We start from the raw sequence: 12,869 nt of genomic DNA, 5'->3' as shown, positions 1-12,869 counted from the left end.
TACACAATGTAGATGCCTTTTGAAACATTTCAGTGATTTTTCTCGGTAGAAGATAGCAACAACAGGGAGGAGAATGATTTACCAATAGGAGAAAAAGCTTTGTCCTGTAGTTCTAATTATCTTGATATTAATCTTAGGACTCAACAAGGATTGTGACAAAAGACTGCAGAACAACAATCTATGTTTTTACTAGTAAGCAACTGGAGATGAATTACAGTAATGAAAGGATCCTAAATGCTTGCTAAGTATTATGTCTAAATTAATTTTATAGAAGTTCCTACAAATCACTGTATGTTTAATATATATTAAAAGAACATAAATGTACTATTAAAAACATACTATACATTAATATTGGAACAAAGGTGATATTATAGATTAACAAAAACACGGTTAGCTCTAGTAAATAGGTTAAGTGGGAATGTAGCTCAGTCATACAACACGGGTCCTCAGAGTACATCTGTACAAAACACAATGTTCAGGGGAAAGGTCCCTGAGCTACCAAAAATAAGCCCATGAAGTCGAAGCAGCACAGCTCCATTAGCTGTGTGCTAGCTAAGCCAGCCAAGCTAACTGGCCCTGCTGAAAATCAGGGCTAATTAGCCTAAGCACATCTCTTTGCTAATGTATGCATATGGTTTTCAAGACCTGGAATAATCTCTCTGCAGGGTATTTCAGTATGGTAGGGATATTAACTTGCTCAGAGCTACTTTGATGATCTTCAACACAAGCACTCTGTGCTGTTAAACCATACCTTATCAGGCTTTAAAATCGTAGTCCCTGAGCCTGACCGCAATTCAATTCTGTATCAGTGGAATTGCTGTGACTCAGTGGCATTGAATTTGAACTTGATTTGCACTACTACAGAGTAAGATGAAAATCAAATCAATGATAGGGCAGAAAATCGATAAAAAATCTTGGTAACACTAAAGAGGTAGAAAGAAGGCTGGTTTGACACACCAGGATCTGTAAAACTGCATTGGAAATTAAATGTTTACCTAGTTTCTCATTAATGCAATCCTAAACTATTTGTGGTATTTCTTATGGAGCATGGATATCTATTAACATAGATGTTTGTCAGAAAAATGTTTTTAAATGTGTCAATGTTAAGTCCTTTACTGTAGTAAATTCAGAGATACAGATTCCATGAACTGCATATTTATACATCACTGTTGATAAGAAGTACATATTAAGCCGCAGGAAATAGAACCGTTAAGGCAAAATCCTACACCTGGATGGGTCCCAAATGCACAATTTATCAAGCACCTTTCTGACATATTTGAGGAAACTATACCTACCCAGGTAGTCATGGGATAACGGGGGAGGGCACTGACCTTGGAAGACACCAACAACCCTACAGTGACACTTAAGCTGAATAAAACATTTTTAGCATGCCCTTTCTTTTAGTTACGCAACACCTACTGATATTGTTAACATAAGCAGAAAATATTTCATCTCTACGTTTAAATGCAAGCAAAAATGAAGAAACCAGGTCTGTGCTTTATTTGTATTAATAAAATAAATAATACCTAAATTAAAATATTAATAAATATAAATTTGGTGCATAATTAATGTAAAACATGTTGACAAATTCCAGTTGTTCTTGAAAATGTTTAAAGCCTGTGCACATTAACACACAAAGTCAATTTGATAATTCAACGTGACACAAAACAGCAGCCTATTCATTCATCCAATATATACTGAGTAGTCATCAGCTTCCAATATATTTTTAACAACGTAACCTCTGTTCACATAAGAACAGAGTGCAATTCTTATATATGAGATACGGAAGTAGGAAAACTTAATTAATAACATATATAGATATTATAATTCTTGTAGGATCCTACTGTACATCAAATCATAAAAGTGAGTGTAGGACTTCAGCCAAAAGACATTTCAAAATGTGAGACAGTGAAAGATTCCTATTGCAAGTAATTAGGGTTTTCTGAGGAGAGTTTTCAGCACTGAATCTCAGTCCTGATTTCACTCCACAAACTGGCAAGATAGGGAGAACAAAAACTACTCAGAGATTGAGAAAGACTTTCCTAATTCAGTATTCTATTAATCTGTCAAATCTGCTAATTTGAGGCTCCAAATTACATGGATATTTCCATCTCCAAAAAGCATTTGCACTGTAAGAAGGAAGTGGGGTATTTCACACCCATACAGTAATTTCATGGGTTTATGGTAGCAGCAGCTGATCAGACATCCAAATCAAGATGGGGGGAAAAATTTGCTTTGTAAGTCCATCTGTGAGTGCAAGGCGAAAAGGGATTACTACAGAGCAAAACCAGTCCCACTTTAGATGATTATTACATGAGTTATTAAATATTAGCGATTACTAATAGCAAAAGCAAAGCAAAAATACATGTAGTCCAGCCTGAAGACGTAACATCTATGGAAAAGAGGTAGAAGGGGAAATGAGGTGTTGCTGGAACGCAGCCAGCCTTCACTATTCTGGTTCAAGCCTGTCTGGAGATTATATCTACGAACAAAATGACGGTACCTTTGGACTTACTATCGAGGAAAAACATCATTCTGGGCACCAAGAAAGGAAGGGAAAGCCTGATGGAACTGCAAGAGGCACAAAGATGACCCAAGAGGGAAACGTGGGGTAGCCAGGGATACAGCTGATGTGCAGAGCCAGAGCAACATTGTGGGTGAGACGGAGGAGAAGCACATATGGCCTAATACTCAAAATGTAGAAGTTGAGATCTAGATGGTTCTGCACTACCAAAAAACTTGAAATAATCTTTTTAATACATCTCAGGTGGCACCATTAATAAGAAATTCTGCAGCAGGAACCAAAGCCATAATAATCTACATATCTATAAAAACTGGGAACACTTCATGTATTCCAATGTGCATAACTGGGAACGGAAAGGATAAATCAAAAAACGTAATTTATCTTTTGTCCCCATGAATGCTTTTTTGGAATGAGGCCTTAATTTCTGTCTTTTCCCTCTCACAATAGTGCTTGAGAGACACGTTGTAATAGATAATTTGGTACCAGCAAGAGATTTTCTAATCAACATTTTCCTTCTGAAGGACATAACAATGGTAAATCAAAGGATAACTTTCCTAAAATTAATAATTAAGCTTTATCATTTCAAGTATTTTTTCCTTTCGCTTTTAGTAAAAACAAAAGATGTTGTTGCTATGGCAAGAGCAGGGCAGAGTCTCTTTACACACAACATGAATTACAAAAAGAATCTGATGTTATAAGAGTAAAATTAAGGTTCTAGTAACATCATGAATCCTGATACGACTTTTCACAACAAAAGTATAGTTTACAACAAGAATTATGTTCAATTATGAGAACAAAACTGCAAATCAAAATTGTACAAATACCAAACAATTGAATAACAGGAAGACACGGAAAAGCAGGTGTCTATCAGGGTCATATATTTTAATGTCTTTAAAGTATTACGCTTAATATCAGCCAGATTCTGCTTTGCCAAAGTCCAGAGAAGAACCCAAGAAAATTATATATAGTGCCAATGGAGCACAGGATGTTTTGTCTCTTGCAACATCTGTAAGTTTATTGACAATATATACATTGTAACTAATATTAATATAACATACTCATCTCAAACAGCTTAATTACTCAATATACTGTCAAAAAAACAACAAAAAAGTTTTATTCTTCCACATTACAGCTCCCTTCATTATGCCACAATCAAGAAATAGAGTATAAGAATATTTTTCCGTCAAATGATGGTGCATACTATTTCCAAATTCCTTGTGATACTGAAATTTCAATGAGTGAATTAGTCTAGACAGTTCTCTGCATCTGAAGAGCAACTTGACTCAGACTTTACATACAACATAAACGAAGGTCAGCACAAGTTACAACTTAATCTTGCTCTCTTAATATTTTTCCTTGCTCTCTCTTGACACTTTTTTAAAGATATTTTTCTTAAAATGTGGTTTTAATTTTACTCCATTTCTTTATCTGCCCCTCCTTGTTCATGATGAATATCCCTCCCTCCCTGTGATTAATGATGAACAGGATCCGTCTGTTCTGCCTCATGGGCAGACCACTTCTGGCATTCAAATACTTAATCAAGAGAGAGTGAGATAACTTGAGATCAGTGCACCACGACTGGGAAGGAAGTCACTGTCTATCGCCCCGACGACAACCACATGAAGGCCTCCAGCATGCAAACAAGTGACTCTGCCCCAGCTGCCATGCAGAAGATGGTCTTGTGCCGTCCATGTACAACCAAGAAGGAAAGCCTTGTGTATCTGCACTTAATGATTTTGTATCATTGACCTGAGCAGTCAGATTCGACTGCAGCTCCACAGGCATTTCTTTTAGCGGAGAAGCAAATTCAGCAGTTCTTTTCCATCTTGGGCTGTGGGACCTCACAGAGAAATCAAATTAGGGAAATAACATGGACGGAAAACATCCCTCACGTTTTAAACTTACGTTTAACTTCCAGTTTTGCCTCCAAAACAAAAGTGTGATCCAGTTGTGGCTGCAAGGAGTTTACCTTTCTGTAATTCAGGTGACTTTGCTGGTTTATCTGAAAAGGAACCTTACCTACCCGTAATTCAGTATTTAATTGTCTGACTTATCCTAACAGTTAACAGCCATACCCTGAGCTTACTGCATGTCTCCTGGTTGTGTCCCATCAGTCTCCATGGCCACCCACACTGCAAGCAGATGGTAAGACTAAGGAGCCTTAGCTTCAGGTTTTGGGTGCACGTCACAGCCCCAACCACCGTGGCCACAATCAGTGTCAGGCTAGATCCTGACTTAAAACAGCTTTTTAACTTTTATCACTGCTACTTTCTCAAGAAAGAAACAGTGCAAACAAGGCAAGTTCAGGAAAAGGACCTTGGGATGAAAAGACGACAGTGACTATTAACAGAGCAACCACTCACTACATCAAAATCTACAAATACAATAATCTGCACATAATCCTCTAAATCTGAGGAAATAGGGCTCAACTGAAATAGAACTGAATGAGCTGTGCTGTTCAAGATTTGGCCCTGTATATTTTTTTCCCTTCCTTTTTTATCTTTGCCAACAACTTTCTATGACGATCGTCTTTTTCCTGTTAGTTGGGTGTCTCTTAACTAGTTTGGGGAAAGTGAAGGAGAGAGAAAAACAGAATAAGAAACAAATCTTCTGCACTGATTTGAATTTTGGACAGAAATTCAAATCGAGCATTGGAAAAACCCATCAGTTTGCAACCTTTATTACCATCTCTGTTGAGGAAGATGTGGACAGAGTCAAGTTTGCTCTTCTCCACAGTGATGCCCAAACTACAAGTCAGGGGAAGACAGAGTAGAGAGCATTAACCTGAGAAGAGGTCCCCAATCAACTTAGATCTGGAGCCTGTACTATTTTGTCAGACTATGCTAGTGTGCTCATATGCCATTCACAGCTCCTCTCGGTCTTCTGGTACTCCCTGTCTACTGAATGTTTTGGGCCAGTTACTGACTACTGAGGGAAGGCTGGCTTTAATTAGTCAAGAGCTAAGACAACGGGGATTTGTGGATGGTTTTATGTCTGAATCACTTTCTTGCAGCCTTGACAGCAGAGCGAGCTCTCCTGCTGGAGCGGGAGCAAGGCCCTGTCTTTGCTACAACACTGATATATCAGTTTGAAGCACAACGCTCTCCTACTCTTCAGATACAAGCAACTTGAAGAAATGAATTAGGTTATTATCTGTGATGAGTCATAATTATTTATCTTAGGAATTTAAATCAAACTGATCAAGTCAGGAGACAGTAAGGAAGCAAAATAGACCAATGAATCTGGGTAAGATTAATATTCCATTTCACATTAATTTCATCCGTCATATAAAAGTGTAGCAAAACAACGCGTATGCAAACCTCTTAGGTTAAATTTTGCTGCCCTATTTATTCACACAAGGTACCAAACGCCCTTGAAGAAAGAAAACAGCATTTCTGAGGCTTTTCCCTTTCCAGTATTTTATTTACTAATCTAACAAGTGCAAAAGCCCGGGAGACCAACTTTCATTCTGCCCACAGGCACTGTCGGTTGGCAATATCTTCATGCACAGCAGGGGTTTAATAATCTTTCTTTTTCAGAATGACTTACAAGTAGATTTGACAAGAAATGAAAATGTTCGCGATATATTTGGATTGCCCTACTGGCTGAGATCACGCTGAAATAAAAGTAGCGTTGCAAGGGTCAGTATTTCTAATGCTGAGAGCTACTGACTTTCTGCCTAGAACAGATGCTTGAATCACTACTACTGAATTACTACCGTTTCTCTGACCCCAGAGAATGTAGCTGAGAACAGACCTCAGTTGTGGTAAACTCTTCTGAGATGTGCAGACTGTGCCTGCACAGGAGGCATCTCAGAAGGTTCATGAAGAAGTCTGTTGGAGCATATTTGAGATACTGAAATAACTCCCCCTTTTTCTAGATACTAAGCACTAGAAAATTTGTTTAATCACAGTAAGAATTAAAGAAACGAAGAGTTTCTCAGAACTAGCCCTGTATTCTGTTTGCCTTCAGGTGAAAGAGAGGAGATAGTAATATCAGGGCAGGCAACAAAAAGAAGAAAGGAAAGTAAAACTTTGCAGTTGGAAGCCACCCATGGACAAACTATACTATGATCTGGGACCTGAAAATTGGAAGAAATAACTAGAAATCACATGGCAAATGGAAACGCTGTAATAAAAACACATAGAAAGACAAGAAAAACAAAACTGTGAGCAGGGTGAGACTTCAGAAGTTCTCAAAGTATTTGTATCAGGCAGCCATGTGGTCCTTTTCTTTCTAGGGCAGTGAGGGACAAATCATATGCATTTCAGGTATGTTTTAATATAGATTCTGAAAACAATTTGGATTGTTTTGTTTCTAAGTGACCGGGGATCGTCTGCACCATGTTGGTTGGTACCTGGAACTTGTATCTGTTACCTTTCCAACAAGGTATGCTAGCACAGATTTGAACCACAGGCAACCTGGAGGATGCACAGATACTTCTGTATTGCTTTATCTTCACGACACAGAAAATCGCTAATTCTTCGCTCACAAAGAACTTCGAAGCATTGCATTCTCTTCATACATCTGAGTTTTTTTATAAAAGAAGCCACTTGATTTCCAGTGTAAGAATTAATTTTAGCAATGCAAAAGGTGATTAAAGTACATTTTACAGATACTTTATATACGCGCACACGTGTGTGTGTGTGTGTTCAAATTGTGGCAGATTTATTGCTATGGACTTTTAGATATAAAATGAAGAAAGAAACAAAATATATTAAAAGTGTTTCAGTGAAGAATGAAGATAGCTTTTCTTCATTTATGTGAAAACATAAGATTAGGGTTGCTCTTGTACACATAAAGACATCAGATTTATTTCTACAACAGCCATGGCCCTTCTCTCATGAGTGGCAGACACACAAATGATGTCAGTATGTATGACTAACAACTAAAAATAAAGCAGATATTTTTGTACAGGCTACGTAATATCCTATTAATACAAGACCATTTTGTTTAGTTTACATTTTCTTTGGACCTTGCCCATTCACAGCTTTCTCTGAGCAGTTTCCTTCTATCATATACTGCGAACTATTGTCACTCATGCACTTCCAGTGGTTTTAGAAAGAAAAAGAAATCTGCCTCATCTTCATCTGATGAAAGCACTTTTCCTCAAGAGTTTAGGAATTCATCCCTCTCCATGACCCTTCTAATTCTTCCAAGTTAAAAAAGAAAATCCATAAAAACATTTCCCAAATAATCCCTTTCTCTAATATGTTGTTCTGGGTTTTTATCCCTGTAATAAATGCCTTGCTACATCTTTACTGTGATTAGTCTCATGGGATGTACATGTGATGAGCATCTCCCCAGGGTCAGACTGAACACGGGTCAGAAGCCCTTAGCAAATGCTAATACACGTTTGAATCCCCCAAAGCCACCCCAGAAGCCGGTACTTTGGCATCAGTGTTTTATACAGAACAGTGCAGCTGCCAACTCAGCAGAGGAGCGAGGCTAAGACAAAGCTTTTATATTTCTTAAATGTGAGGCCAAGGTGTTTCCAAAGTAAGGAAAAATTGAATTCCACGGGATTTAATGTTTCATTTCCTCTAGAACTGCACATAGTGAGTCGCTGAACCCCAAACAGGCAGGTGTACACCCAGAAAATCAAAACCACAGTGATGACTGGATTGTAGTCTTGCTAAGCAAGTCTCTAAAAGACAGAAAATATATCTGGTACCAAGTGGAATTTCTGCTCAGAAAGAGAAAAAAAGCAGGACCTCCTTACAGCCAGCAGCTCTGGCACTCGCACAGCACACAAGAAGTACTGAGGATTATAAGAGCTCTACTGCCTGTACTTTTGGAGGATGGAGAGGGAGCCTATAAGTCTCTCACATTGGAGTAATTTTTTTTATTCTCTATAAATACTTACATTTTGACCAGAACAGAGACGCGAATCCAGATTTAATTGAACCTGGATTTTTGTCACATGTTCTAAGTTTGAATGGCTTCAACACTGTTACACAACTGAGACCTTTTTAAAGCATTACTGTCTTTTTACCTGGACTCTTCCTTCTCTACATGACCATGTCGCGTTCATTCTGACACATTTTTTGTGACAACTGAGGAACCATTGGCACGGTAACACAAAATAGGATTCGATCTTGTTCTGAAAGTTTTCTCTTTCAGTAGCAATGGGAGTCTGTCACACGGTGCTCCAGCCTTGCCATGCAAATAGCCTTAAATGACGCTCCACAAGATTTCATCCTAAGTAGTAACACTGACAACCCCTATGTACGCTTCTTCTTTTTCCAAACTTTTTCTAAAAGAAGACTGACATATATAAATACCTCACTAGACTTTACTGCATCAAAGTTCTATAAAGTGCTCTAAAACAAGGGTGCCTGCAAATGCTAGACCTCTACCAGATTTTAATTCGATGTGCAAATCATTGACTTGAAGCTGAAAAAAATTATCCCTGCAGGGATGATTTGATGTTGGATGGGCATGTCCCCCTTTTTCTAAGAGTAATAATTAATTTATAGTCAGCTTCAGTAAACATAGATTTTCCCTATAAATAAAGACGCAAAACTCACAGGCCAGACACGATCTCATTTTCTATTTCAGCATTTTGACATTCGTTGGTTAGTGTCCCCCACAAAATTCATTGGTCTCGAGTTTAGATCATGCTATTGTAAGAAGATCTGAAAAGCAGACTAATTTTTTCTTGCGTTGTTTTCCAGTTACTGTCATAATAACTTAGAATCAAGGGCTCCTGAACTATTTTTTTTTAAATATTAAACTTTTCAATGAAATTTAAATCCCTTCTTCTTAGGATATTTTTGCATATAATAGTCTCAAATTCTAATGTAAACAAGCAGCTAAATAATGAACGCCCCTGGAAAATTCAGCATGCCAAGCAACCTGTTGCATTGTTTCCTCTTTTGCCAGGGAAAACATTTTCTGTCCTGTCTTTCTCCGTAACTGCCTGGAGTCTCTACTTTTTTATTCTGGTGACAAGGATCTATGTTGATCTTACATCCTCTACATAAACAAAATATTGCTACATCTTTAAATCCAACAAGTCAGTTGAAGACAATTGTGTAGGGATGCAACGTCCCCCAAAGAACAGATGATGGTGCTCAACCATACTCATTCTTTTATCCATTGGCACCTCCTAGACCTCTGTAAACACACACAGTGTAGAAAGTTATTGCGTACCACTCATGACCCCCAAAATTTCATCCTTTGTAGGTACTGCCAGTTCTTCCTGGTGGTGTTAAATTTTCTGAGATTATGAATAAGCAAAGAGTTCTGGGCTGTGCTTAAGCCTTCCTTTTTTTTAATCTTTTTTTTTTTTTCCACTGTAAGCAACATTTTTTTCATTTTCTTGTAATTGACCAACAAGCAGCTTTCTCAACTGTTTTGTTTCTCCACCCTTCCACTGAGAACTCCATACTCCATATAGAAGACGCCAAGCCTTCAGATTTTAACCCAGGAACCAGTATTCTTTTGTAAAGGTGTGAAAAGAACACACTTGCTTTTAGTTTGCTTTACATTTTTGCATGACAGTTACTCATAATGCAGCTTTTCCTCTCTGTAGATTGTACCCATTCTTTTGACACTTGAAAGCTTTTATGGAGTGGTATTATGCATTACTTCTCTTGCATTTATTCTCATGTACTGGGTGCTTGCAAAGCTGGTTCCCAAACCATGCAAAGCTCTGTCAATTTTGTTTTAATTTGAAGATGACTTCTCCTTTTCATGACTTGAATTTTATTTGATATTTGGCATTGCAAAGAAATCCTATAACCTCAGAGCTTTGCTTGCCCTCTATTAATTTTACTCTAGCCTAGATATCTTCCATTAACTGGGAACTTTTTATAATGTTTTATGAAGTGTTCATATGGGCTATTTCAAAAGTTCTTTTGCTCTGTTTTCTTTAGATCATAATCATTGCTTCCTACCTGACCAGGGCACAATCTCCCAGACTGCAAAATTATCTTTTCAGCCTGCAGACATCACTAGCTCTCCTAAGTTTAACCTTCCTCCTTCATTCTTGCACTTAAAATGAATCTTGCATATGTTTAATCTTTAAGTGCAGCATTCTTCAGATTTCTGTCCTACACCTTCTGAAGGCTTAACAAAAATTATGAAACCCACAAACGCTTCAAAATCAGCCACATCCAAAAATAAAAATACAAAAATACCTTCTAATGGCTCCCCATTTTTTTCAAACTACTGTTTGCAGGCTCAAGGGAGGAGATCTTTGAAGTTTTCCTTTGTAAGATAAGTAGTTTCAGTTGCAAGGGAATTTTCAGCTGCTTAACACTTTTATTTAGGACACTGCATTTATTCCCTTTTATTTGCTTTCCGTAACTGGTATTTGGTTCGTATTGAGCAGAAAGTCTTTGTATTCCATGACTGGTTTTACCTGGATGTGCAAAACCTCAGCTGAAACTGCGTAACAATGCACCCTTAGGAAGGTCAATCCCGTAAACCACGTTGCCCACTTTCTCAGCCGTACCTGGATGTACTTACTGTCTTCAAAATAATAACACAAAGTTTGGCCTTGATTTTAACATATTCTTAGTTGGGAAGTGCACCAGTGGACAGAAATTATACATGTACCACCACGCTTCCTCCCCACAATATTTACAGTAAGTTCTACCTACCTACTTATCCTAAGTCTCACAAGGGAACTTTTTCTATTTAACCACTAAATTGTTCCTTGAGCAAAGGGCTTGAAACAGACTTGAACTTATCCCTGTTTCCTTCCTGAGCTGCTTAGATAGTTGACATATTTACAACCTTTTAAAGCCGTGGAGTTGTATTTCTATAATGACTACAGAAGAAAATTACGTGCTCTGTGTGAAAGACAATGCTGCTATTACTGCACATATTTCTGAATTTTAGTAGTACTTTGAAGTCACTTACAGTTAAAATGGTAGCTGAATATGCATTGGTTACAAAACAGAACTAGGAGCAAAACACCCTGTAAAGGAACGAAGGCATAAAAGCACTTCTACTGAACAGATTTTTTTCTCCCTAAAATAGAAGAGAATTTTAAAATAAAATTTCCATCTAGCAGAAGAAAACGTTTATTCAAAATTAATTACGTACTCACCTTTGACTCTATCTCCTTTGTGCAGATGAATTTCCCCTTCTCCTTGAGGTTGATATGGCTTTACAACAATAAAAAGTCTTCCAGGTACAGCACTGTAAAGCTTGCGTTTTGGACCCTGATAATCCAAGGCAGACAGAGTATCCTTGTTGGCACTAGGATTGTAAACGGCACTGAAAATTGAAATTAAAAAACATTAACTGGTTATTTAAAACGGGCAAATTTAATCATTTACCATCACATTGACAGGGTTAAATTAAGCAGTGAATAGCATAATTGTCTTCCAGTAAGACGTCTAACCCTGCAGAAAAAATACATGTTTTTCATCCTAAACACATGCATTAAATGGTTGAAATCTTTCAATATGAAACATGATCAATATTCATCTGATCATGATGGCCTAGAAAACACATAACACTAGAGATTTTAGTTTTTCTGCAAATTAAACTTGCATGTTCACAGACCCTGATGAAGTTTAAAATTGATATGCAAATCATACATTACAAGCATCACAATTTGTCAGAAAGACTTTAAAACGTCAGTATTTACAATTATTGTTGGGAACGGATATCTTTGTAATATTGTAACATTAACTGAACAATCAAGACAACTGAATTATTAACTGCATGGACTGAATTATCAAGTTACTTCATCACTCCGAGGCCTGAAGCTAAATTTTAGATCTGTGCAAAGCATGGTTCTTATGGCTAACATATTCTCTAGATCATTTCTTACTGATGGCAATCAATAGCTCTCTCAATGACTTCAGAGCAGTATGCCCAGATAAGTCATAGGTCATCAAACAACACACAATCTACTTATGGTGTATAAAGAAGAAATTATTGAAAGCCAGTGAATGATACATCAGATCATTATTAAACCTCCTGAAAAATGAGTGAACTGTCAAAAATATAAGGTGAGAAAAAGGCAAATGTTAAAGAGGGTGGGAAACCTATAGGAGATAACATAACAAACCTGCAATACACTACTATTCGACTTTTGAAAAAAAAACATAAAAACTTGAGGTCTTGCACAGAAAGTCTAGAAACAGAAAATATTCATGAGAAAGAAGAACAGTCATAAAGATTTATAGGGAAAAGATAGAGTGCCAAAGGAAGACGAATGGTTTAACGGTGTTCTAGCATCGTAACACTTCGCTTACTTTCTTGTAAGGAGAAAGAAAAGATCTCAAACTGCTATAAGCAAACGGAAATACGAGGGCTGGGGTTTCCTGTTTCTTCGCCCTTATTTTTTAACCAATATCCTACAAAAAATAGGAGTCAATAA

General features: G+C 37.4%; 1 protein-coding gene across 5 annotated transcripts in view; it reads right to left on the bottom strand.

Annotated features, from left to right (window-relative positions):
- The window catches only part of SHANK2 (SH3 and multiple ankyrin repeat domains 2), a 326,771-nt gene that overhangs the window by 213,008 nt on the left and 100,894 nt on the right, over nucleotides 1-12,869 (bottom strand). For all 5 annotated transcript variants that reach the window (XM_087742627.1, XM_087742637.1, XM_087742639.1 and 2 more), the window contains one exon: nucleotides 11,586-11,755. In XM_087742627.1, the coding sequence (XP_087598753.1) occupies nucleotides 11,586-11,755 (170 nt within the window). The remainder of the gene's footprint in view (nucleotides 1-11,585; nucleotides 11,756-12,869) is intronic.

Source organism: Nipponia nippon, unplaced genomic scaffold (assembly GCF_047370975.1).
Source record: "Nipponia nippon isolate SJK-2023a ecotype South Korea unplaced genomic scaffold, ASM4737097v1 scaffold_10, whole genome shotgun sequence".
Lineage (NCBI taxonomy): Eukaryota > Metazoa > Chordata > Aves > Pelecaniformes > Threskiornithidae > Nipponia > Nipponia nippon.
The sequence above is the reverse complement of the archived record's forward strand: the minus strand, read 5'-3'. Positions and strand labels throughout refer to the sequence as shown.